Below are 26,147 nucleotides of genomic sequence, written 5' to 3'. Positions count from 1 at the left end.
ATTCTTAAATATTTTTTTTTTGTTGTTTTTAAATTTTATTTGTGTGGGTGTTTTGGCCTGCATGTATGTCTATATACCATGTGCATGCCTGATGCCTGTGGAGTCCAGAAGACAGCTTCACACTCCCTGGAACTAGCGCTACAGACAGTTGTGAGCCATCATGTAGGTGCTGGGAATTCAACCCAGGTCCTCTGGAAGAACAGCCAGTGCTCTTAACTAATAAGCCATCTCTCTAGCCTCTAAATTTTCAAACTTTTGCATGTAAGTTCTTATTAGTAGTCTCATAGTTTTGTTTTTTATTTTATTTTTTGGTTTTTTGAGACAGGGTTTCTCTGTGTAGCTTTTTGCCTTTCCTGGAACTCACTTGGTAGCCCAGGCTGGCCTTGAACTTACAGAGATCCACCTGGCTCTGCCTCCCGAGTGCTGGGATTAAAAGCGTGTGCCACCACTGCCCGGCCAGTTTTGTTTTTTATATATAACATTTATTCACTTATTAATTTAGTGGGGGAGTATGCACGTACCATGGTATATATGCAGAAGTCAGAGAACAATTTCCAGGACTCAGTTCTGTCTCCATCATGTGGATCCGGGGGATCAAACTGACGTTGCCAGAATCGGCAGCGAGTGCCCTTACTCATTGTGCCCTGCCTTTACCACACCCTTCCACCCCACCTGCCAAGTTTCTTTGAGACAAGATCTCTCTATGAAGTGCTGGTTGTCCTTTGGTCTCTGCCTCCTGAGCACTGACATTAAAAGTGTGCACCACCATGCCTGGACCCTGCCCTGTGTTTAATACCTGCTGTACTCATATAATTTTTAAATTAAGAATCTGTTAGAATATGAAATTTTACTTTATATATACTTAGTGTATGATTAAATACAACATTAAAATAACCAATTCAAATTTTAAAGTTTCATCTTGCAATAATACAGGAAAATAAAATATCTTTGTATTATACCTTCCTTAATTCCATGTCACTGGAATGTATTTAGTTTACTTATGGGGCTTGAAATGAGATCCTGATCTTTGTGTTTTTCTTTGCTTCCCATAACCTAACCTTGATGTGCAGAGCACTATTACTCTATTGTCCCCCTCCATTTTATCTGTAGACATTTCAGTCAAATGTAGGAGGCATGGGAAGGGCCCACAGGAACATATACAATGATTTGGTTATTATATACATAGAAAGGCCAATTTAGAATATGAATTGTAACTTGGGAATCTTAAAAAAAAAATCAAAGATTTTTACAGCCAAAAGTTTTGTAAAAAGACTTGTTTGGATTTTAGGGGCATTCAAGTTCTGCTACAGTTACCATGAACACAGAAACAAATCACAAATAAGGCTAAAAAAATGGGTAATATATAATCTTTATATGTGAGATATTATATTTTCAGGCTGACTGTAAAAAAATAAACACACAAAGTAAAATCCTCATTGAAATTTGAGTCCAAAACAAGTGTTTTAAAATAAGATTTTGTTTAAGAAAAATCCCTTGTGATTTATTCTTGTAGTGTTACCAAGTCACACTTGGGAAAGTGCTCTGAACAAACACTGCTTATCCCAGACGTGTACAGCCTTCCCACAGACCTTCTGCCTCATGTGCTTGCTCGTGAATGTTTTTCAAAGTATTTGCTGAGGGCAGGGGGAAGTGAATTAACTTAAATATGAAAAGACTCAAGTCACTCAAGACTCAAAAGATAACTATGTAAGTGAAAAATTAGACACAATAAATTGTTCACATTGTGAGAACTTCAAAAAGGACCAGAACTCAAACGAACAAGGTGCTTACACATGTATTTTCATCATCATACCTCAGGAGGTTTGAACTCTTCAATTCCACCTTCCATTTTCTGCTTAAGGGCACTGTTTACTTGCTTAGCATTCTGAACCTTCACAAAATAACAAAATATGAGTCAGACCATGTACTTAGTACATTTTAATGAGTATTACATAGTGAACAGGACATAGATCAAAACCATGTTAGTTGGTTTTAGTTCAGGAGAACAGACGTAATCATCACACCAAAGTGTGCCTTGCTGCCGTTCAAGCAGCACACACTTGATGGACTGGTAAGACTTCGAACAAGACAATAACACTGATTTTTTTTGGGGGGGGGGGCAGTGCTGAGTACTGGTTGGGGCTTCACTCCTGGTAGGCAAGTACTTTACCACCGAGCCACTCTCAAATTAAATCACATACATTTTTCTTTAAGAAATAAAAAATTTGCCGGGTGGTGGTGGCGCACGCCTTTAATCCCAGCACTCGGGAGGCAGAGGCAGGCGGACCTTTGTGAGTTTGAGGCCAGCCTGGTCTACAGAGAGAGATCCAGGAAAGGTGCAAAACTACACAGAGAAACTCTGTCTCAAAAAACCAAAAAAAAAAAAAAAAAAAAAAGAGATAAAAAATTTTATTCAAAAATCCAGATATGCTTCAAATGAAAAGTCCTGTTGTTCTTTTTGTTTGTTTTATTTTTCAAAGCAGGGTTTCTCTGTGTGGCCCTAGCTGTCCTAGAACTCCCTCTGTAGACCATGCTGGCCTTGAACTCAGAGATCCTCTTGCCTCTGCCTCCCGAGTGCTGGGATTAAAAGTGTGAGCCACCACCGCCCGGCTATTCTGTCATTTTTTAAGTGCCCAGAGTCTAAATACGTCTTTAAACATCATTTAACAGTGACTTTTATAACCAAAGGCAGCTGGCACACACAAAGATTAAACTCTATCACCACTTCTTATTACTATAATGTCCTCACAAAATGGCAAATGTTCCTGTAATAATAATGATGATGATGCTTAATATTTGCTAGGTATAAAACATCATTCTTGATACATTAAAAATCGCTTAATTCTTACAGCCATTCTGTGTGGTAAATACAATTAATTCTGCTATAACACAACAAACCTTCTTAAAAGTTAGTATATTATATAAAATATTTAATTAAAAAACATACATCTTATGGGGAAAAGATACTTATTGGACAGAACATTCAAAAGCTTCAATGAGAAACATGAAAGACAGGAATCTAATAAAAATGGGAATTTGATTGCTCTAAATGGTGAAGAATGTATAACTGCTACAATAAAGGTGGGCCTGGGCCTTATAGAGATATTCAGGCTAAGTGTGAAGATGGGGTGGTTGTCAGACTGACTGCAGCTTCTGAGTTACTTGTAATTCTCACCACAGTTGACAGGGGTGCGAAGCTCCCAACACACAGTGAACTGATGTGGCTGCCACACAACGGAGGTGTGTGACAGTGCTCAGCCACTGACAAGAGCCATATTTGGCCAACACAAAATCCATACTACGCTCAAACTGTCCCCCAGTCTATCAAAGTCCTGGATCAAACACACGTTTTCAGAACGAGAGCTGGAGCAGAACTGGCTGCTTCCACTGGAACCATTCACAGATAGAACATAAGGCATGCAGAGGTGAAAAGCCTCTCAGGGTAACACATGGAAGAGGTACTCTCTGAACGGAAACCGAGTTTCAAATTCTTGCTCTATGATCTGGAGTATGACACGTGAGAACTACCCCCTGCTTGGTCTGGTTTCACCATTATGGGCAGCCAAATATCATTACGTTATTCAACACTTTTTTTCCAGCCAGAGTCTCTGGAATAAATCAAGGGATGGTTTAGAGTAAATTAGTTGGCCATGTTAGAAAGACACACAGAGGAAATGGGAGAGGAAGAGAGGATAAGAAAATAAAGGTGCATTGGGTGGGTAGTAGGGAGGAATGTTCCAGAAGAGATAAAACCTAAACCAAGTTTTAAAGCATTCAGCTGGCAGCTACGGTTGGGGAGACAGAATGAATTCTAGGCAAATAGCATTTAGGAAAAAAGGAAGAATGTAAGACCAGGGCAAAGAACCAAAGGACCATGTAGTATGCCAAAGAATTTCCAATTTGCCTAAAGACTGGAGGAAAATGAAGATTTTTAGTCAAGAGCACACAATCACACTTGCCTTTCAGAAAGACATTTCTAATAGCAATGCAGAAGACAGAGTGAGATGAGAGTTTAGATTAATACAACTCAGTCAAAAATACTAATTACAGGGGTTGGGGATTTAGCTCAGTGGTAGAGTGTTTGCCTAGCAAGTGCAAGGCCCTGGGTTTGGTCCTCAGCTCCGGGGGAAAAAAAAAAGGAAAAAGAAAGAAATATTAATTACAAAATTAAGAAACCGCTCCTTCAGAATAGGAATGACGGAGCAGCGGTGGTGGTGCACGCCTTTAATCCCATCCCTCAGGAGGCAGAAGCAGGCGGATCTCTGAGTTCAGTGTCAGCCTGTGTACACAGTAAATTCCATGACAGCAAGAGCTGTGCAGAATGACATTGTCAAGAAACAACAACAAAACAAGAAGTAAAAAATGAGAGTAACTCAGAAACGAAACTGAGGCCCTTCCATCAAGATGACTGTGGAAACTTAAGGGAATCATGGATGACGGTCAGTTGAGTAGGTAAATGTGTGTGGTCCTGCTCACAGATGGGAAACACAAAACAACAAAAACAGATGCCAGGAAAGCATGGTGTAAGATGAGGTGCTAATATAAACCTTTTCTATGTCACATATCACATGAATACCCAAGGAAAGAAACTGAAAACAGCCCACAAGGGGTGGTAGGATGGTTCAGTGGTGTGGGCTGGTAGGATGGCTCAGTGACCAGGTGCTTGAGCCACCAGGGCTGATGACCTTACTTTGAAGAAGATGTCAGGAGACAACTGAGTGGGGCAGGTTGTCCTCTGACCTCCACACAGGTGCTGGGCTGTATGGGCATGCACAGACACAAATAAATAAGAAAACAAACAAGTAAATGAATGAATGAATGTTAGAATAAATGATGAGGAAACACCCATAAGTACAGAAGTAGAGTAGCAAGTGAAGATAATGGGCCTCTTCCCTCCCTCCTACAAAAGATCATAGGCAAAGTAGCTAGAGCAATGGTTCTCAGCCTGTGGGGTGGGACCCTTCTGGAGGGAGGATAAATAGTCTTTTCGTAGAAGTTGCCTAAGACTTGCAGAAAACACAGATATTTACATTATGGCTCATAACAGTAGCAAAATTATAATTATGAAGTAGTAATAAAATAATTTTATGGTTGGGGTCACCGCAACATAAGGAACTGTATTAAAGGGTCACAGCATTAGGAAGAATGAGAACCAATGACATAGAAGACACCCTTAAGAAGTGCTATGGTTTGGAAGACGGGAGTCTTTGATACAAAACTAAACAAGAAACAGGATAGAAGATAAGAAAGGCCAGATGCCTAAAAGCCAGTGGACAGCTCACTGTGTCAGACACTGCTTTGAGTTCTCATCATTGTGATCTTGTTTCCAACCCTGTATGCTAACTTACTTCCAGAGGCCATGGAAGCTGAGAGAAGGCTAAAATGCCCCTAAGGGAAGACAAGCTGTAGTCTGGTTGTTCATGAACCCTAACTACCTCATATGGCAACACTCTTTCTTACTAATAGCAGAAACGATCAGTTGGTTTTTATAAGGTCTTAGGGGTAATCCTCAAAGTTTACATACTAGGGCCTTATCTTTAAAAAGCCATGCAGACGTTTTAAAAGCACTGTTACTACAAGAACACACAGTGAGGACAGCAGCAGTGAGGACTCCCTAAGGAGCCACAGTGTGCCAAACAGCCTACACAAATCAGTACAAACAGCTTTCAACAACTTGAAGACAGTATATTGTTCCCTATTTTACAGCAAAACTGAAGGCTTGTGAGCTACAGAATTTGCTTAGAATCAATGCTGATTGATTTGCTATGCTGGGATTTGCATCCAAATTTCCTAAACTATACCAAGCTCAGTAGTATAGTACCACAGTTGAGGCTGTGGAGCCAAGTCTGCATCCCCAAACTAACACCACCTCCCCAAACCAAAGAATGTATGTAACTTCTAGAAAAGAACATCTGCAAACTACAGTGTTTGATCTAAACAAAAGCAGATGAACAAAGTCATAAAAGACACCACTTTTATAAGATACCTGACGCTTTAGAGAGATCAGCTCCATGTCCAGCTGCCTCAGGATGGTGTTGGCTGCGTTGGGACTACAGGAAACAGCCACCACGTCCTCCTGGGTTAAATACATGCCCTTAGGTGGGCGGCACTTGGACCGCTGTGAGTGGTGGCGGTGCTGCAGACTCTGGTACTCTCTCCTCCCGAGGCCAACCTTGCTGGTTTGGATAGGCTGTTCAGTGCTACCCTAAGGGAACACAGGCAGAAGAGCAAGGCCTTTGGTTTTCATAAATGTATACAGAGTAAACAACCTACTACAAATAGAAAAATCTTCTACACCGCAAAATACTACCAACAAGTTTTATTATTTACAAGTCCAAATAAGACACACACACTGGGGTGTAGGTGACATCATGATAAAATATATTTTTGATTAATTCAATAAAATGTTTAGTTTCTACATCCTGAGGACTATACAGAAAAAATAAATTACACTGTAAATTCTTCCCATTTGCTTATGCAATGAAGAACAGAGCAACAACCTTGTCCCAAACTACGAATTATACATATAAAGATCTACAAAAAGAACAACACAAAAAGACAATTTAGGAATTCCATGTGCATATTAGGAAGCTGGTAAAAAGAGCAAGTTTTTCTTTTACTTGGAATTTCAGAACAATGTACGGCTTTGGAGGTTAGAATACTCACAAGATGGCCTTGACTCTGATGTGTGTATGTGGCTTGTAGATAATAAAACTCCAAACCCAAGTATCAGGTATCAGTTCACACCTCAGAAGAGTTAAAGTTGTTCCAGTAGCAATGACAATGAACTATTGAGTAGCATTAATACTTAATGTCCTAAACTGGAAACACCAGCGTCACTCTGTGCTTCTGAGAGGAACCCATTAAGACTTGACACGTATCTTACTGATACACTGAGGAACTTTGTTCTTTAGGAAGTGGAGTTGAATCAGAGAACTGTGTAGTCAAGTGTCATTCACTTTACTGCTTGAAACTCAAAGCAATTAAGGCAAATCTGATATTCTGAGAGATGCCTCCTAAAATCTTTGGATCAAAGGTTTTCCAAGTTGGCTGTGAAATAAGGTCATTCCTCAGGGGCCTGGAACATGAGAGAAACATTCAGAGGGAGCTCCAGGCTTCAGTGGGGGCCTTGCAGGGCACAAGAGACAAGGGCAGAATGCTAGAGAGTGCACCTATCAATGTATAAAGCAGGGGAAATACCCCTGCTTGCTCTGCCACAGGAGAGGGTAGAAGCAGTCAGGCCTGTGCCAGCCTTGGCTGAAGAAAAGAAACCTTGCAAAGTCTCCCTTGAGAATCCCCAACCAGAGTCCGGCCTCAGACAGGTTTAGGCCCTAAACTTATATGATCTTTGTAGCCTGAGAAGTCCCAAATAAAACATTTTAGAGGCTTAGGATGGCAGTGCCTACCCGCACTTAGAAGCAAATGTAGAAGTTGTTTGGAAGAACATAGTCTAATCTCAGGTATTAGAGGTGTGTATGAACTTCTAAGGGATATTCCTCATGAAAAAACAAAGAAAAGACTAAATCAATAAAAATAGTGACCCAGATAATCAATAAATATATACATTAAAAAAAGAAAACTCCAAATTTAAGTTTGAATAAGTGAAAAACAAACAAACAAAACCAAGATGTGACTGAAACTGTGGGTTTTTACACAAACCACAAATCAGCAGGGTTTGGAGCCCAAGTGTCTGCTGATTGGAAAGTCACTGGGAATACCAGCACTAGAATCTGACCTAAATATAGAAGATAGAATCTCCTGAGGACACAAGAACAGAAACACAGGAATAGCAGACAGTAAAATAACGGAATATATACTTCCCTAAAATAGGCCACAAAGGAAAGAAGCCAGAAAAGGCAAAGACAGGCTCGGAGAGTGGGCTCGGCAAGGACAGTCTGCTGTCCTTGAGGACATGGGTTGGGAACCCCAGTTCCCACATAAAAGCTTGGCACAGCAGCATATGCCCATTGGTCAGCTTGTCTAGTTAGAATAGCAAGCTCAGTGAGAGACCCTGCCTCAAAAAGAAGAAGAAAGAGAGGAGGGAAAAGGGGGAGGAGGAAGAGGAAGGAAGGAAGGAAGGAAGGAAGGAAGGAAGGAAGGAAAGAAGGAAGGAAGGAAGGAGAAAAGGAAAAAAGGAAGGAAGGAAGGAAGGAAGGAAGGAAGGAAGGAAGGAAGCAAGAAAGGAAGGAAGGAAGGAAGCAAGAAAGGAAGGAAGGAAGGAAGATGGAAACTATGGCCTCCACACCTGGAAGTATGAATGAGTGCACTTGAGACAGGCACCCACACACATACACATACACACACACACACACACACACACACACACACACACACACACACCTGAATAAGCACTTTGGTTCTAAGAAGGCTACACAGACAGACAGACAGACAGACAGACAGACACACACACACACACACACACACCTGAATAAGCACTTTGGTTCTAAGAAGGCTACACAGACAGACAGACAGACAGACAGACACACACACACCTGAATAAGCACTTTGGTTCTAAGAAGGCTACACAGACAGACAGACAGACAGACACCTGAATAAGCACTTTGGTTCTAAGAAGGCTACACAGACAGACAGACAGACAGACACCTGAATAAGCACTTTGGTTCTAAGAAGGCTACAGGAAGAAGAGTGTAAAGGGAGTTAAAAAGAAACAAAACAGGAAGAAATCAATTTCAAAAGTGAATCCTGGGCTGAAGAGACGCTCAGTGGTTAAAAGCACACCCTGCTCTTACAGAGGACCTGAGCCCTGGTACCAGCACCAACAGTGGGTGGCTCATAACTGCCTGAAACTCTAGGTCCAGGAGATCCAGCGCCCTCTTTTGGGTTCCACAAGTACCTGTACTCATAACGCACATATTCACACGAAGCCACACATACACACACATGATAAAATCTGTCTACAGTTCAAGGAAGCAAAAGTAAAGTGGACAAGAGAGATGACAAAATTGAGGGATCTGAAGTAGCTGGCGTTCGGAAATTATTAAAATCTAAAAGTTAGGAAAGTTAGAAAGCATCAAGTTGAGGTCATCTAGGATTTCAAAATGTCAGTGGAGAAACTCAAGGGAAGGGAAGACTAATAGGGTCTCCTGACAGTAACTGCTGTGAGGAGATGACGATTCACACACATGGAACCCAGGCTGAGACAGAGGTGGCGGCCACGTCCACTCCAGTGCTGTGCTTACTGCTGACTCCAAAGCTGCCTCTCCTCACCAGCCTTCACCTGGCAACACTGTGAACACTTTACAAATACGTAATTCCTTACCTTATCAAACAGCATGTGTATCAATTTAGCCTTTTCTTAATGATTGTAAGTCTCCTTATCATCAGCACACTGAGGCAGCTGAGCACTGTCCTATGGTTCTTCCACCTCTCACTGAGCCAGCGTTCAGTGTTCACTGCTCTCCATATACCTGCTACTACTTTCTAATTTGCTATAACATGGAAAAAACAGTTCTGAGAAAAATCGGGTAACAAAACCAGAAACCCTAAAATTTTACCTAACAAATCTTACCATGTAAAGGTGAGTTTAATTTTTTTAATGGATTACAGACTAGGAGTTGTGACAGCCGTTCCATCTGTGACTAGAGGAGATATCCCAACACTTCTACTTCACAGCTAGTAGAGGTTCTGAAAATTACAGGAGTTCCCAAACTTGAAATCGCCATTGAAAGCCACTTTCGAAACCACTATAGGAAAGTCTTTCCTCATTTCCCCAAAGGTTTATTTTTAATTATTTGTATGTGAGTGTGTTTGTGTGTATGCGCACTGAGGCAGAGGTGGCAGATCTCCTGGAGTTACAGGACAGACCTGAGTGCTGAGAACCAGATTCCAGTCCTGAAAGGACAGTAAGTGCTCTTAACCACCAAGTCACCTCTCCAACCTCCCTTTTCATCTTATTTTTGAGACAGGGTCTCATTGTGTAGTCCTTGATGGCCTGGAACTCTCTAAGTAGACCAGGCTGGCCCCAAATGCACAGAGATCTGCCTGCCTCTGCCTCCCAAGTGCTGGGATTAAAGGCATGCACCACCACATCTGGCTCTAGGCCTCTTTACCCCCTTAATGTAGAGTGTCAGGTCAATTTATGAGTAGGCTACTGTAACAAGGACAAGGACTTCTAAGTCCTCAATGTAGAGTGTCAGGTCAATCTTTATGAGTAGGCTACTGTAACAAGGACAAGGACTTTTAAGGATCATCACCTCTTTCTTGGCTTCTTTTTTTGGGTCATAGTCACTGTCATTCCCGTCCATTGGGTGTGTTTCTTCCACATCATCATCACTGAAAGAAACAAGATTAGTGGATTGTCTAGTAACTTTACTACACATTCCTAACAACTGTCACTGGGAAGAACAGCTGTAACCCAGATTTCTAAGCAACATTCATCCTTTGGGGCTTACAGAACCATTTAAACAACACTGTTAGCTAAAAAGTCAGAGCTTCAGTGGGGAAGACATTTACAAGTACCACTTGGGGAGAGAACATGCGTAGTTTGATGTAATGCTGGTAACTTCAGCTCTGTGTACTTGGTGTAAAGAGACAAAACGCAATCATAGTAATGGGGACCTTAACTACTCAGGAATGTTACTTCAGTAACTGTACAGAGGCCCTTTTGCACAGAACATATTCTTTAATATATATTTGTGTATGGAGGACTGGGGATGGAACCCAGGCCTCACAAATGCCAGTACTCTACCACCAAGTTACATCCACAGGATGTCTCTAATTCACACTGAACAGCCAACACTAAAGAAGCCATAGAGTAGAGAAGTTGACAATCAAGACAATCAAGAGCCACTCCACGTGGCTCTTCCTCACAGCAGACAGTGCTGTAGCAGCTTTCTGTCTCATGAAAAATACACAACCCAGTGACAAGTCCCCAATAAAGGAAAGCATTCAACCTACCTGTCACCCTGATTGTGTCTATTGGCTAGTTTACGGGCCTGGCGATCCATCAAACTTGTCCTTGAGCGAGTTTTTTTCCAAGAATAATAATACTTTACAAGACTTGCAATTGTCTTATCTGGAAGCTTAAAAAAAAAAAAAAATCCCCATTACTATTGGAAAGCTTAATTCAAAAACTCTAATCAACAAATGGATATCAATATCATATTCTTTGATAATCAAGGTACAAGTAAAAACTATGTCATGGGTACCTTTATGAATGATAAGAACCTAGACTTCTGAGTGGCTGGGCGGTGGTGGTGCACGTCTTTAATCCCAGCACTCAGTAGGCAGAGACAGGTGGATCTTGTGAGTTCGACAACAACCTGATCTACTGAGCGAGTTCCAGGACAGCCAAGGCTATTACACAGAGGAACCTTGTCTTGAAAAAACCAAAAAGACTTCTGAGCAGCAGGGGAGATTTAAGGAATAAACTTGTGAGTCATGCATGACAAGAACTAAAAAGCACTGTGGAAGTCACAGAACTCCATTACACCAGTGTCATTGACACTGCTGAACCAATGTTACTGTCTTTTCTGGGGAGTGGGTTGATGGGGAGGAGGGTATGCCACAAACTAACTTAATGAGAACGTCCCCCAAGGTCCCCAGCACAGCCATGCCAGCATTCAGCATTTGCTTCCTTACAGCATTTGCTTCCTTAGGGTTACTCAACTCTCTTTTCTCTCATTCAGAGCTTTGGTATATGACTGAAATCAACGTAAGTTTCATACCACAGACTCCTACAGTGTGGCCTTTGGAGTCTGGCCTCTTTCATGTAACAAAGAAGAGCTACTCAGTACTTCACAATGAACTTTAAAATCACTTTAGTTTTAAATCTGGATCTTAGTAAATAAAGCAGACAGATCTTAACCCCTGAACAGCCTTTGACTATTACAGTGGCTGACGATCATATGCACAGGTGTGTCACACTGGCAAGCAGGATGTGAACTACCTACCAAAATGTTCCCTTCAATTACGGAAGTCATGAAGATGTACATTGCTTAAAATGTACAAAGTGCCAACTGCTCAGATGTGCATTATTTTGATGCAATACTAAAAATTTAAGAGCTAGCAACACAGACCATACCATTAGCAATATAGACATTTTCCCTTGAAAAAAATGAAAGTCAGGGTTGGGGATTTAGCTCAGTGGTAGAGCGCTTGCCTAGCAAGCCCAAGACTCTGGGTTCGGTCCTCAGCTCCAGAAAAAAAAAAGAAAGAAAGAAAGAGAGAGAGAGAGAGAGAGAGAGAGAGAGAGAAAGAAAGAAAGAAAGAAAGAAAGACAAAACAGCACCAATAACCCCCAAGAGTTCCCAGACAATGCTGACGTAACACACAGACTTAAGATGGACTTCCACATTAGAATTATGCCAGTCTTTACATTTTTGTGTTACTTCAGTATTGTCCAGGTACTGCCTTTGAATTAGTCTGTCTAATTCCAAGTGGTCAGCACTGGACACACAGACATTTGAGCAACACTAAATGGTTTTAGTAGGTTGTATGTACATGTGCATGTGCATATATACACACATGTATGTAACAATAGTAATTAAGGTGGTCATAAACTTGAAAGGGAGGTGGGGAACATGGGAAGAGTCTAGAGGAGAAGTGATGTAGATATAGTGCTCATGCATTCTCTCAAAAATTAAGATTAAAAATATGGATTTTCATATTCAAAATGAAAGAAAATCCTAAAGTTAAAAATTGAAACCTTAAAAAATAAAGTTAAATTATTATTTCCCCATAAAAAACAACCACCAAACTTAGTAGCTATTACTCACTTGAGACCGGATAAAAACCAATTTACTAATGAAAAAGCACACACCTGTTATGCACGGATGATTGTAGAAAATGTTGTATGCAAATACAGTCATTTCAAATACTTTTTAATATTAAAATAGAAAACATTTTATATTTAATAGGTGGGCAGTGTTCAACAGTATCATAAGATAATTACCATAATGATAATTCAAGTAAGACCAAAATTACCATACCATTTGTTGAATCCTGTGGAAGCTCTTCCCGTGAAAACTAAAGGCTTGTTCAAATAGGACTTTGTCTTCCACTGTCCACTCATCCGGAAAGGGAGTGAAATTGGGGAGATCCGCAAGGGACTTCTCAATGTTATGTTTGTGCCAGAACAACATGCCAAGTGCCTTGGAAGAGAAACCATCCCTTTAATTTTAAAGGACTTACTTCCGACACTCTTAAGAGTTACACATACATCTGAGCCTAGGATTTCAACTTAAGATAAATTTAGTTTGGGGCCTCTAACGGGTAACGACCTGTTTATTGACTGTAAGCTGGGGCCTCAGAACAAGTGTTTATATGTGTCATACATGTGGCAGAAGTAAGAAAAGAGTGACTTAGAGCGGAGTGACTTTAACTCTACAGCTCACAACATGACTTTTGCTCACGTTTTATCAATATGTCATTTGTCAATATGTAGGGAAAAACAGTCTAAAAGAAAGCTATCCAGTAAGTGACCGCGATCATTAACTGAATAAAATTATCAATTATAACACAGGAACCAGAAATATTCAGTTGGACTCAGCAGATGGATATCAAGCTTTGACCTTTATAATCATGTTGTACACTCAGCAGTTCTAATATTGAGGGCACTTTCACTGAGACCACCTCTGTTTAATTATTTTTATCACATATTTAATAAAATAGTTGTATATTTATTTTGCTGTTACCATAATGTATACATATAATTATTAGAAGTCATCTAAATAACTTCAGTGACTTCACTGGCAAGTCATTTCTAAGAATGCATTATTCTTCCCTCTATTCTAGTAGCAAGGCTCTAACTTTACTATAAGGTATTAAGTATTATTTAATGAATAAGCTTTCATTCTGTTAAAAAAGAGACAGAATTTTAGTGTTGAGTTTAAAAGTAAGTTTCTGTATTTTAATAATGGAATTGTAACATAAACAGGAAAATAAACCAATATATACATACTCATATTTTGGAAGATTAACTTTCTCAAAGATTAATAAAGAAGGCAGGCCTCTAATCTCAACACTGGGAAGTCAGAGACCGGAGAATTCTGAGTTTGAGGCCAGGCTGGTCTATATGCTGAGCTCTAAGACAGCCAGGAATACATAGAGAAACCCTGCCTCAAACAAACAAACAAACAAACAAAGGTACATCCAAACAAGATGGGTAATAAGCATGGCTATAATCCTAGCACTGGGGAGTCAGAGGCAGGAGGATCATTGCAAATTCTAGGCCAGTCAAGGTTATACAGCAAGACACTGTCTCAAAATCAAACAAAAACCACTTTCCAAACAAACAAACAAAAAACTAAAACCATAGTCTAACAAAAGCTTCACAAGAGCCGGGCGGTGGTGGCGCACGCCTGTAATCCCAGCACTCGGGAGGCAGAGCCAGGTGGATCTCTGTGAGTTCAAGGCCAGCCTGTCTCCAAAGCGAGTTCCAGGAAAGGCGCAAAGCTACACAGAGAAACCCTGTCTCAAGAAAAACCAAAAAAAAAAAAAAAAAAAAAAAAAAAAACCAAAAAAAAAAAAAGCTTCACAAGGTCAATTTATGTTTAGCTCTATAGACGAGCATGTCAATTTCAAAAGCTCCATTTTTAGTGTAGCACTGTGACATGAGCGCTCAGCGATCCACTCACACAAACTTGACCTTTCTCTCTAAAAGCAAGCCAATTGATGATTCTGGCCAAGGATGGGATATTTGGCTAGATGAGCTTTAAGGGTCTCTACCTCAAAGCAGGGGCTGGTGCCATACACCTGCAGTCCCAGCTGAGGCAGCGTGACTGCCAACTTGAGGAACGTAATGAGACCCGGTCTTTTGGGATGAAAAAAAGAAAAAGAAAAGTGGATGTGATCAAGAAGACAGCCTGATGCTGACCTCCGGCCTCCACAGGCTGACACATGGGTACATGCTCCAGCCTGCACATGTGCATACATAAACACAGACACACACAGTTCTATGTACCTGTTCCACATTGTAGCCATGCCTCTCTTTTGCAATGGCGATGTACTCATCCACTGTAATGGAACAATGTCATGTCATTACTTTCATAAACTTCAATTTCTCAGATCTAGTTGTTTTTTTTTTTTTTTAAACATTGCAAAATAATTTCTTATTCTGAGTAAAAAAAAGAAAAAATAGCCAAAGCTAGCATCCTGAAATGTTACTAAAGGAGGGCTACACACAGAGCCAGTGGCTTCTCACCTGGCTTAAAATTTCATTTAACCTGGCAAGCCTATGGCTATCTATGATATAATTATTACTGAATTAAGTGACATTACTATAATTATTTTTGTATGCTGACAACCACTCGTGTGGAAGTAGACAATGGAACCCAATTACACTGTAAAATCCTAAGATCATCTTTGAAATACTTGGCTGTGTAAGACCCTTTCTCATATTTCTAAAGGAGGATGACTCATCCACAGTTCTGCAAGCTACACAGACGGTGTGCCGATGTGCATAGATATCCTTAAACGCCCCTCCTGGCATCTCTGCTTCTTTCCAAGCACTCAGGTATTCTGGTTTCACTCATCTGCCACATGTAATTCAGTGGACGGAGTAATTCAGATGAGCAGTTTTAATAGTGATGTGCTCGCTATTTCAAGGCCTCATTATCAAGGAATCTGTTACATTCAAGATCCTCTTTTATGTGGTGTCCATGGTCACTCCTTTACCCTTTTAAAATTATTTTTCACACATATGTACATGTAATTAATTCTTTAAACATATTTTTAAGAAGCAGAAATCTTAAGAATTCTGACCCTGCAACAGCTACTGTCTACCTGAACTTGCTTTTCTATTCATTTCTAGTACTTTTAACTTTGGTGGGGTAATTTGAACTTTCATATTTTAGTTTCCTGCTCTAAATTCAGGATAAAACAATACAGTCTCTCATGATTGAATGAGTTAACACTCAGAAAGTGCTCAGGAGTGCTTCCAGGGATCTGCTATTATTATTGAATATTACAATTTATTAATATGCTATTATAAATATGCTAGAATGGTTATTTTTAAATGGATTCTATATTATACCCTCTCCTAAGTATAATCTGATACAGAAAATCCATGTATTATATTTTGCTCAGAATCCTCTTAAGTACACTCACTACAGACCTAGATAGATGCTGAATAAATATAACGGAAATATATTATAGTCCTTTCTATAGCAAGCTATGTCACTTGTCCAGAAGTGGTCTCAGGCCTGGATGGGCATTAGAACCGAGACAGAGCTTTAAAAGTTTGTTCAGGCTGTGCCTCTGAAGATGTGGGCTAGTCAGACACCAGTACTTTTTAGGAGATTCTAACACACAATATACCCAGGGCTGGTCATTGCCACAGTCTTGCTCTGGACATCCCTGCGGACACCACCCTGATGGTCATGTCACCTTTCTGCATTTTGTTTTTCACTTTGTTACAAATGCACTATCGTACCAAACAGCGAAATCCATGACACCCTGATGCCCGTTTTAGGAATGAAATCCTCTGTATGTGATAATGAGCAAACTACTTTCCAGTTCTCTGTACATGTTTCTTATTGAAAGGGCATAGGATCCCTAGCTTAACAGTGGGTGAAACTCGACCTAGTACTCTAATGCTTTTAAGTTAGCGGGATTACTAAGTATGCAGACACATATTCAGTTTCCATTTTTTTTTTCTCTTAATTGCATCGATTAGCATGATTAGACTCTGTGCACAGGATAGACAGGACATGGCCATTTTTCTCAAGACTAAATAAATCACGAGACATACGTTCAAATGATGCTAGGAAATACTTTTAAAGGCAAGCGTATTTAATGTCTGCTACAATGGCTGCTTAGTGTAGCTGCTGTTGTTATTTCATAAATTTGATAGCTGAATGGAGGGTGGGGATCTTAATGTTGTTACCTGTGTGTTTCCTATATCTGATGTGCCGCAAAGGATTCAGGTCCGCTACATCACACTGAGGTCTAAAGCCACACATGATTCAAGAAGTGCGTGGTCAGGGATCCAGAAGGTCTCAGTCCAGAAATGGAGAGCACAAGATGACCTGATGGCTGCTGAAGTCAGTTCTCACCTTCCCTCTTTAAAATGGTAATGAGTGGGCTCTCTGAAGTTTGAAGGCATGTCTTTCACTGCTCCATAGACAGGAAAAGCCTGTGCAGTGGTCTACATAGTAACTCCCTCCCCTGCTTGAGGATTTAAGCAGCAAAGCCATCAGAGCCTAGGTTTTTGCATTCTTCATGGGCCTGACACAAACTGAAATGATCAAATTTACTATCTTTCAAAAGGAAAAGCATTCTAATATCATGGAGGTTTCCATTAAAAAAAAAAAGAAGAAGAAAAGAAAAGAAAACAAAGGTAATTCAATTCTTAAGAGAATCTAAAAGACTCAAAAACAAATGCAAATTATATTTTGAACAGGCCGATTCCCTACACATCTTAACACTCAGTCTCAGAAAACAACTTACATTTGGCATCTGGGACACTGTGGTAAGGCGACCACACAAGCATCCCTCCATTGTCTTTATCTGTGTACTTGGTAGCACCTGAGGAAAAATTAATGATTTTGAATATGAAAGTTTTTTAACTTATATTCCAAGTAAACACAAGCCAAATTGTATTTGTTTTAGTATCATACCTGCAAAGAAGGGCAAAGACAGAAAGGAAAGCCTTACACCAAGGACAGGAAATCACCTAGCTTTGGAAGGAAGGAAGCTGCTGTATAGCTCTGCCCCCACTGTGAAGACTTCCTGAAGCAACCACACCTTCTGGTCACCTGAGAGGTGGCTGACTCATCTGGTCTCTGTACATGAAGTAGGGATAGTCACTCAAAACTGACCCCTCCCCCACAGAACATCTGCCTCAACAGTGCTCTGCTCTGTGTCTAGACAGGCCATGACTACTCTGACTTAAAAACACTAGCGCCTACGTTCATGGCTTGTATTTTATCTTATTCCCAAGTCTGCCAGCTTTCCTTTTCAAACTTAAATTTTATTACACTTTATATTTATAAAGACGTATGCTCCAAGTCAAAGGCATAAAAGTTAACACAATTTCTTCTTCACACAATCTGGTTAAGTCTAGAAGTACACTTTCCTTTCCTATGTATTTCTCATGGTATAATCTATAAAGTCCAAAACATCAAGCCTTCCTACTGAGGCTGAAATGAATGGGATGAATGGAACCTGCACAGCTAACCAAGGCTGCTTCATGCCTATAGAGACTTTAATTAAACAGGAATCTTTTTCTGGCTTCTACTCAATCCCTAGCTACAGGTTAGTTAAAACTATGAACACATTAAGCACTGCTGCCATGTTTTAAGATCACTGCTTTTCATGAGGCAGATATCTATTTACCACTAACAGTCAGAATTTCAAATTAACCACATAAAATAATAATAAAATTCTGAAGTTAAACTGTGATTATTATAAGGTATTTGGAATAGAGACAGTCCTTACTACAATTTCTACACAGAGAAGCTAGTTATCAGGCATATTATTTACTTCACTTTTGGAGAATTATCATATACTACTAAATGTTTGGTAAGAATTTTTAGTTGAGAGAATCATACTAATAAAATATGATTTTAAACCTATAATCTGAAAAATTAAGGATGGTGAATGGGTTATCTAAGTATTAGAAAAACTTATCTCAACTACGCAAACATAGTTAAAAGCAAAACCTTTCTATTATGTTGTGTCTTTAAGAAAAAAGTGACAAAAAGAGGAACTTAAAAATCTTCACAAAAAATCTGCGTCAGAAGCTTATTAAGATAATGAAAATGAACTTTTGAGCCATTCTTTAAAAACTGGTGCATATCTGTAATCCCATTGTTTGGTAGGCAGAAACAGAAGATTGGGGGTTCAAGGCCAGCTTGGGTTATCTCAAAACAAATCCACCCCAGTACCAGCAGGGTGTGAGACACTCTGGAGTGGAGGATTAGGTGGGAAGATCCAGAGTTTGAAGCAGGCTTCTGTAGTAAAACTCTTCCAACCAACCAAGCAAGCAAACAAAATGTCAAACAATAAGATTAAAAAGGAAACCAAACACAACCAAACCAAAACACTTTCAATATTAAGAGTTTTAATTCTTAGTCATGGGCCTGACAGGTTAAAACAAAACAAAAAAAACCAAAACAACAAAAGCTTATAAATGCAAAAGTCAATTAATTCAATGGAAAGGAAAGAAATGGCGTCCAAGCCTTTACCTTAAAAAAATCAAATGTTTCCAGTGAATAGCCTAACTTCAATTCTTCACCATAGAACAGATTCTTTTTACACATTGTGTGAAACTGTGGCCATAAGATCATTAAAAATGTTCCTTAATAGAACACGACACAGCAAATAAAAGCTTCTATTAAGTCTCAAGTCTTGATAGTACTCCATGATAAGTAAATGTATTTTCTTGAACCCCTTCTTTAAAACACTTTTTCACATTAGCATGTGTACTGTGGCTCTCTCTATTCATGCCACGGCCCATGCTTGGTGGCCAGCACCCATCTCCACTGAGCCATCGCTCCAGCCCATGGAACTCATTCTTGAATTACAGAAAGTGATGTGTCTCATTAAATAGCTCCTCTTAAATGAATGTTGTTTTTTCTCCATTTAAAATACCAGTTATGATTCTCCCCCAAACTTTCCATATTGTAATTAAAGGTCTAATATGACAGAAACCAGTATCCCCCTTGAGGACACTAGCTGTTCTTCTAGTGTGGGATGATAAGGGTGTTTATGCAAGTGGCCTAACAACCAAGAATGCCCAAGTTGGCATTTCAGTGATCTTTCCCCAGTTATGGACTCCAACTTTTTCAATATTATATCACCTGTCAACTAGGCCCAAGAAATAAAGACCTTTACAGGAAAGAGTATAGATCACAGATTTCAGACTCCCAGTCACAGCAAGTGTGCCACCTTGGAGATATCTTCTCATGCCTCAGTTTCCCTCATCTATAATAACAGGGAATAGCCGGGCGGCGGAGGCACACACCTTTAATCCTAGCACTCAGGAGGCAGAGCCAGGCGGATCTCTGTGAGTTCCAGGCCAGCCTGGTCTACAGAGTGAGATCCAGGACAGGCACCAAAACTACAAGGAAAAACCCTGTGTCAAAAAACAAAAACAAAACAAAACAAAACTCCAGTAATATATAAGTATCTACTTCAGAGCTGCTCAAAAGTAAAATTGGTAAGTTGGTAATGTACACATATGGGACAACCAACTACTAAGATACAAAGTGTAAGGAATAAGGTAGGATTTCTAGCCAAGTGCAAAATGGAAAAACAACAATCTGTAACTTTCCAAGACTGCCTTTGAGAAATTAAAGGACTTTGGTGAACAAATATACTAAATTGAGAATTTAGATTGTGAGGCTAAGATACTCTCAACACTTAAGAACTATTTATAAACAAGGTTCTATATTATATTCTGGGTGTATATCTTCAAATGGGGGGGAGACTTTCCTCATGACATAGAAGCATGAATAAATTATGTGGTCTGTGTGTGTGCACATGCCTGGGTGTGTGTATACACAAAACGTGGTGGTCAGAGGTCAACAGAGAGTGTCTTCTTCTGTCAGGCTCCTGTATTTTTATGCTTCCTAAGACAGGGTCTATTTATGTAGCCCTAGGTGCTCTGGAACTCACTACCACTCTGTAGACCAGGTTGACCTCAAACTCACCAGTAATCCTCTGCCTCTGATGGAATCAAAGGCATTCACCACCACACATGACTACACTCATTTTTTTTTTTAAGACAAAATTTCTCACTAAACCTAGAACTCACTGCTCCAGCCGGGCTGGCTAGCCAGTGAGCCCCAGGAATTGTTTCACCTTCCCAGAAGTTGGTATGCACCACCATCCCTGGCCTTTCTGTGGCGCCAAGAACCTGAGCTGAGGTCCTCATGCTTTGTGGAGTACACATTTGTCTACTGCACTATCTCACCAGCACCCTAAGTTTTAAGGAATTCAACTTTCAGACTTGTAAGTTTCCTGTTCTTTCTCAACATAATCTGCCTGAAAACTCACCTGAGATCTAAGCTACACTGTGGTCTCCCCGATATCTGAGGTTTTGCCTCCTATCATCAACTGTAGTTGAAAGACACTAAATGGTCCAACCCAGATAAAGAGCACCTACGTTTACACTCTGAAGCAATCTGAGGAGTGTCATGAACTTTCACAGCTCTACTCAGTGCAACCCAGGAAACCTGTGACCCTGTATGCAAGGAGGACTGTATCGCACCGACATTCTAGTCGTAAATGTCCTCTCGCATTAAACAAATATGTTCCTTATCTTCCAGAGAGAACATTTCCTAAAAATGTAAAACTCCCAGGGTTCCAAGCTTCTCATTAAAGGTCTCCTTTACTGTGGTTACCATACACTGCAGTTTTAATTGATTATGCACTAATTTGAGCCAGAAGAGACTGAACACTCAGAACTTTATGTTCACTAGGATGTTATGGAAAGTTGGACGGAGGTGAAGAAGCAGAGGAGTTGGACAGGCAAGCAATAAAGCACTTTGTGTGTCTGTCTCAGTGTACCTGAGCCCTGTGAAGGCCGGAGGAAGACTTCAACAGGAAATCCATGTCTTTCTTCCTCTACTGCTTTCTGCCTCATTGCCAAGAGACAGAATCTCTCACTGAACTCAAAGCTTGCCGTTATGGTTAGACGGGCTGGCCAGGGAGCTCCCTGGATCTATCTGCCTGTCTCCAGTTCCCCAGGCTGGGGTTACAGGCATGTGCAGTTAGTTCTGGCTTTTAAGTAGATGTTGGTGATTCAGATTCAAGTCTCCGTGCCAGCACAGCTCTTATCAACTGAGCTATCTCCCCAGTCCCCAGTAATACACTTTTAAGTATGCAAATATATTATGGAGATTCTGTGGGGAAGATGCACAAAAATCACTTCAAAGACAAAAAAAATGTATTTTATAAAATGGATACTATCACATTAATGTTTATAAATAGATTAATTTAAAAATAAACAGTATAATTTTGTTTCAAAGTACTAATACTTTAATACATCAAAGATTACATACTTCATCAGTTATTTAACTCAGCAACAAATAAGAGAGGTCAACTTTAAAATATGTCACTCTTTGTCTCTTCAAACTTCTTTTATGGGTCTGCAAATCACTGCTTCATACATATTTTCACTTAATCTGGTGATGTACTTAACAATCTTCCTTTTATGAACAAGAAAACAAGCCTGAAGAAGTCAGGTAGTTTATCTCAGGTAACTAACTGTACCTCCGAGACTAGAAGGCATATGGTCACCAGGCAAAGCTACTCCCCAGGGGCAGCAAATCGTATAAGAACTAGTAAAACAACTGATTTACAACTGATAACCTTCAGAACTAGTTAACAATTGATTTACATCTGGAAGATAACAATCAGGAATCTAGTTAGTAAACCATGAAGACATCAGCATGACCACTTAAGGTAAACTGTCCCAACCCATAAACTGACTTACAACTGGAAGATAACAATCAGGAATCTAGTTAGTAAACCATGAAGACATCAGCATGACCACTTAAGGTAAACTGTCCCTAGGCCCAGCTTCAGGAACTCCAACACAAACCTCCACTCTACTTAGCAGCTCTGGGTTTGTCCCAGGTTTCTGATACCTAGCAGTAATCCATCTCTGTCTCTATGGTATACTTGCTACACCACCATTATCATCTCTTCTAAGACACTTCCTTTCCTACATTCTCATCAGAATAGTCCCAGCACCTAAGGAATTTTTCTTCCAAGGGACTTATATCTATGGCTAGAGTGAATAATTTCCATAAAAATAGTGGTTTATGGGGGGAGGGGTGGGGTGCACACCTTTAATCCCAGTACTGGAGAGGCAGAGGCAGGCGGATCTCTGAGTTCGAAGCCCCTAGCTCTAACCCTGAGTTCCAGGACAGCCAGGGCTATGTAGAAAGACCCTGTTTTGAAAAAAACAAACAAACAAAAGGGGGTAATGAAGGAGAAAAGGGGAGCTTACTATTTCTCAATTTCTATCATTAACTAATGTCTTTTTCTTCTATTATCTTTTCCACAGTAATGCCTAAATTTTCATCTTATTATACTAAGTGAACATGAAATAAGACCTTTGCAAAACAATACAACACTTAGCATAAACCAGCAGCAGGAGGCACAGAAGCAGCTTAGTGATTCACACACACAGTTAAGTGCTTTTAACTGTATCTGTGGGCTACACTGTAGAGCAGAAAATGAGTGAATTTAAGTAATATGAGGTTTATCCTTATTCTATTAAGAATGCCAATTACAAGTCAGAGTAAATACATCGGACATTCTAATCCAGAAGCATTTTTTGTCACCTTTCACAAATGCTCTAGGTAGGTGGAACAAGCAAATGGTCAGCTAGTGAGTAAGTCCAAACAGTGGCAAGTAAGACCACCTAGACAGATGAACTATTCTTCCCAGTTTGAAATGTGTTGCACGATTTATATTTAAAAACGACAAATTCTTTGGTGCTAACACACACACAAGCAAGCCCCTCATCACTGCACACAACCAGGGAAACACTCATTGACTGAAATCGACCTGACTGGACAGAAAGATATAGGTGTGTTTATGACATATTTCAGCTGCTGGAAATGACTTCACCAATATTAAAAACAGGAGTTCCAGTAAAAGCTCCAACCGTTCTTCCTAATTATGAAATCTAATCTTCACTGAGTAACTGCCATATGCCCAGTCATTTAATCCTGGCAAGAACTCCATGCAATAGCTTTTTAGAGCTAGGAAAATTGAAGCTCAGGGAAGGCCAGTGACTTGCTCAGAGAACAAAAACAAGAGTTGAGAATTAAATTCAGTCTGTGCGTAGCGGAAGGTGTCTTCTTTCCAGCAGCTAAGCCCCGAAGCTTCTTTGTAATGTGAAGGGACCCATTCACTAGCTAGCTATGCCATCAAGAAGAATACTTTTCACAAAAATATGTAATACTATTAGAAGCCCACCACTTCTTCCAACAAAACATTCCAACAGCTGTGTCACTCTGAAGGTAACCCAAATCTGGTGAGCACTCTGATGGTAATCACCAGCTGACGGAAGCTTCCTAGTCATGCTTTTAACTCATTACTTCACCTTTCTCCCTCCCAAGAGGGGCTGCTACCTAGCTGGTAACTATCACATATTGCATTGTCCTCTTGGGGAGAAGGACCTAAGCCCTCTAGAATACCCTTACAACTAAACAGACATGACTGTTTTCCCTGTGAAATTACAAGTAAGCCCTGTGCATGGCTAACTCCAACTCAAACGGCTGACTCTCGCAACGCTGTTACAATGCTCTCTGGACAAAAACTGACTGCAGGAAAAGTGAGAGGGCGGTCCAGGAGGGGCAGAGCCCGCGGGGCGGCGAGTCTGGCTGGCTGGGTTAGAGCAGCCGAGCACTCCAGGCCCAGAGGCTCCCGCAAGGGCGCCTCTATATGCGGAACTCTCGCCCAATCCCCGAGCAGCCTCACATCCCGTGACCGCCAGGGAGCCTGTTTGGAGAAAAGTAGAGAAGGAGCCCGCAAGCTGCGCTGGCGGAGGGCGCTGGAACCTGGCTGCTCCGGAGAAAATGTCTCCTTGGCAGCCGCGGCCGCTGTCCTGCGGTCTGGCTCCCCCATGCCGGGTCGGCGCTGGGGGAGGGAGGACAGAGGGGCGGTGTCGGGCGCGGGCGTTTCCCCGGCCAGGTCCACACCGCCGCGAAGGAAAGAAAAGCCAAGATCCCGTGTGCCCGGGGGTCGCAGGACTCGCCCTTGGCCGGGGCGGATGACAGCAGCCTGGGGCTGCGGAGCATGGGCCTCCTGAGCGCGGCTGAACCCCTGGTTCCCCGGGTGGGTCAGTGGGGCATCTGACCTGGGGTAGGTTCATGCACACACACCCCGTACGCCCTCTTCTGCAGCCCTCGGCTCTGCAGCCCCCCCGCGCCCCGGGCCTTGGACCCGCGACCTCGGTGAGATGCCAGCAGCGTGCAAGTGCCGCGGGAGGGAACCATGTTCACCTTGCCATGCACACATCCACCCCCACGCCCTGTGTCACTGCCCAGCGAGCCTTTCAGCTTCCCAGCCCGCGATGCCTTGCCCTGCCCGGCCCTGCCCGGCCCTCTCCCGGTGCTCCCCACACCCGCATCCGTAACTGCCCCATTCCGATGCTGGTCACCCCAGAGCAAGCATGGGGGGTAAAGAGAGAGAGAGAGAGAGACGGGGTTTTCCTGTGAGCAAATATATCTACCTGGATCGAATTCAGGGATCCGAGCTTGGTATTCAGCTCCGACTCTCATCCCAACATCTGCAAAGCAATGCCAAGAAATATGGTAAAATGATAATAAATACGGAGAGGCGCGGGGAAAGGCGAGGCGGAGGCTCTCAAGCCGCGGGAGCGCGGGCGAGGCCGCGGCCGGGTGGGGGCGGGGAGGCGCGGGTCGGGGCTGCGGCGGCACCGGGAGTTCCGGCGGCCGCGGCTCGGCTCCGAGGGGAGGAGGGCGCGGGGAGGGGGCCGAGCGGGCGGGCGGGGCGGGGAGCGCGGCGAGGTACCCCCGTGCTCGTCGTCGCTGCTGCAGCCGCTCTCGGGCTCGGAGAAGTGCAGCCCGCCGTTGGCCGAGGAGCCGCCGCCGCCGCCCGCCGGGCTCTTGGCGCCGCCGTTGGCCGATCGGTTCTTCCCCAGTAATTCGGGCCCTTTCTCCATCATGCCGGGCATGGTAGAGGAGGGGGAGAGGTGGCGTCAGGGAAGGGGGAGACGGCTGACGGGCGCGGGCGGGAGCGCGGAGGAGGAGGAGGAGGAGGAGGTGTTAATATGGAGCCGCCATCACCGCCCCGGTCGGGCCGTAGCGCAGTCGCCCCACAACAACCCGCCCCGGCCCCGCCTCTGTCCCCTCCCCCGCCGCCGCCGCCCCGCGCCACCCGGCCGGCCGAGCGCCCCTCGCGGCCGCGCGCTCCTCGCGGGGCGGCCCCGATCTCCCCGCCTTTGGGAGGTTCCGGCTGGAGACCCGAGACCCTGCGCGTCCCCGGCCGGTTCCGCGAGCGCACGACCGCTCGCGGCCGAGAGGCGACGCCGGGGCTCTGGCTTCGCGGCTAGGACGCACGGAGGGCAGCGAGGCCGACTCTGTGCCCTGTCCGAGCGGAAGGACGTTGGCCAGCTGAGGCCGGCACGGCCTGGGTGGCGTCCGCGGCACCAGACGGGCGCTGCCCGGGTGACGAGCGGCCGGGGGTGGCGGCTGCTGCCG

The 26,147-nt window shown here is 42.4% G+C and overlaps 1 protein-coding gene across 5 annotated transcripts in view; it reads right to left on the bottom strand.

The window, feature by feature from the left end:
• Positions 1-25,778, bottom strand: part of Rcor3 (REST corepressor 3) — a 40,844-nt gene extending 15,066 nt beyond the window's left edge. For 4 of the 5 annotated variants that reach the window (XM_036201861.1, XM_036201863.1, XM_036201864.1 and 1 more), the window contains exons 1-9: positions 25,459-25,778; positions 25,157-25,213; positions 17,410-17,487; positions 14,924-14,976; positions 12,951-13,112; positions 10,918-11,042; positions 10,215-10,293; positions 5,987-6,205; positions 1,814-1,891 (exon numbers count right to left, since the gene is read on the bottom strand). In XM_036201861.1, coding sequence (XP_036057754.1) covers positions 1,814-1,891; positions 5,987-6,205; positions 10,215-10,293; positions 10,918-11,042; positions 12,951-13,112; positions 14,924-14,976; positions 17,410-17,487; positions 25,157-25,213; positions 25,459-25,621 — 1,014 coding nt within the window. In that variant the 5' untranslated portion in view covers positions 25,622-25,778. Of the gene's footprint in view, positions 1-1,813; positions 1,892-5,986; positions 6,206-10,214; positions 10,294-10,917; positions 11,043-12,950; positions 13,113-14,923; positions 14,977-16,846; positions 17,014-17,409; positions 17,488-25,156; positions 25,214-25,458 lie in introns of those variants that run through there. The other variant, XM_036201862.1, reaches the window with a different exon arrangement.
• Positions 25,779-26,147: the final 369 nt, after the last annotated feature.

Source organism: Onychomys torridus, chromosome 11 (genome assembly GCF_903995425.1).
Source record: "Onychomys torridus chromosome 11, mOncTor1.1, whole genome shotgun sequence".
Lineage (NCBI taxonomy): Eukaryota > Metazoa > Chordata > Mammalia > Rodentia > Cricetidae > Onychomys > Onychomys torridus.
This window is presented reverse-complemented; position numbering and strand designations above follow the sequence as displayed.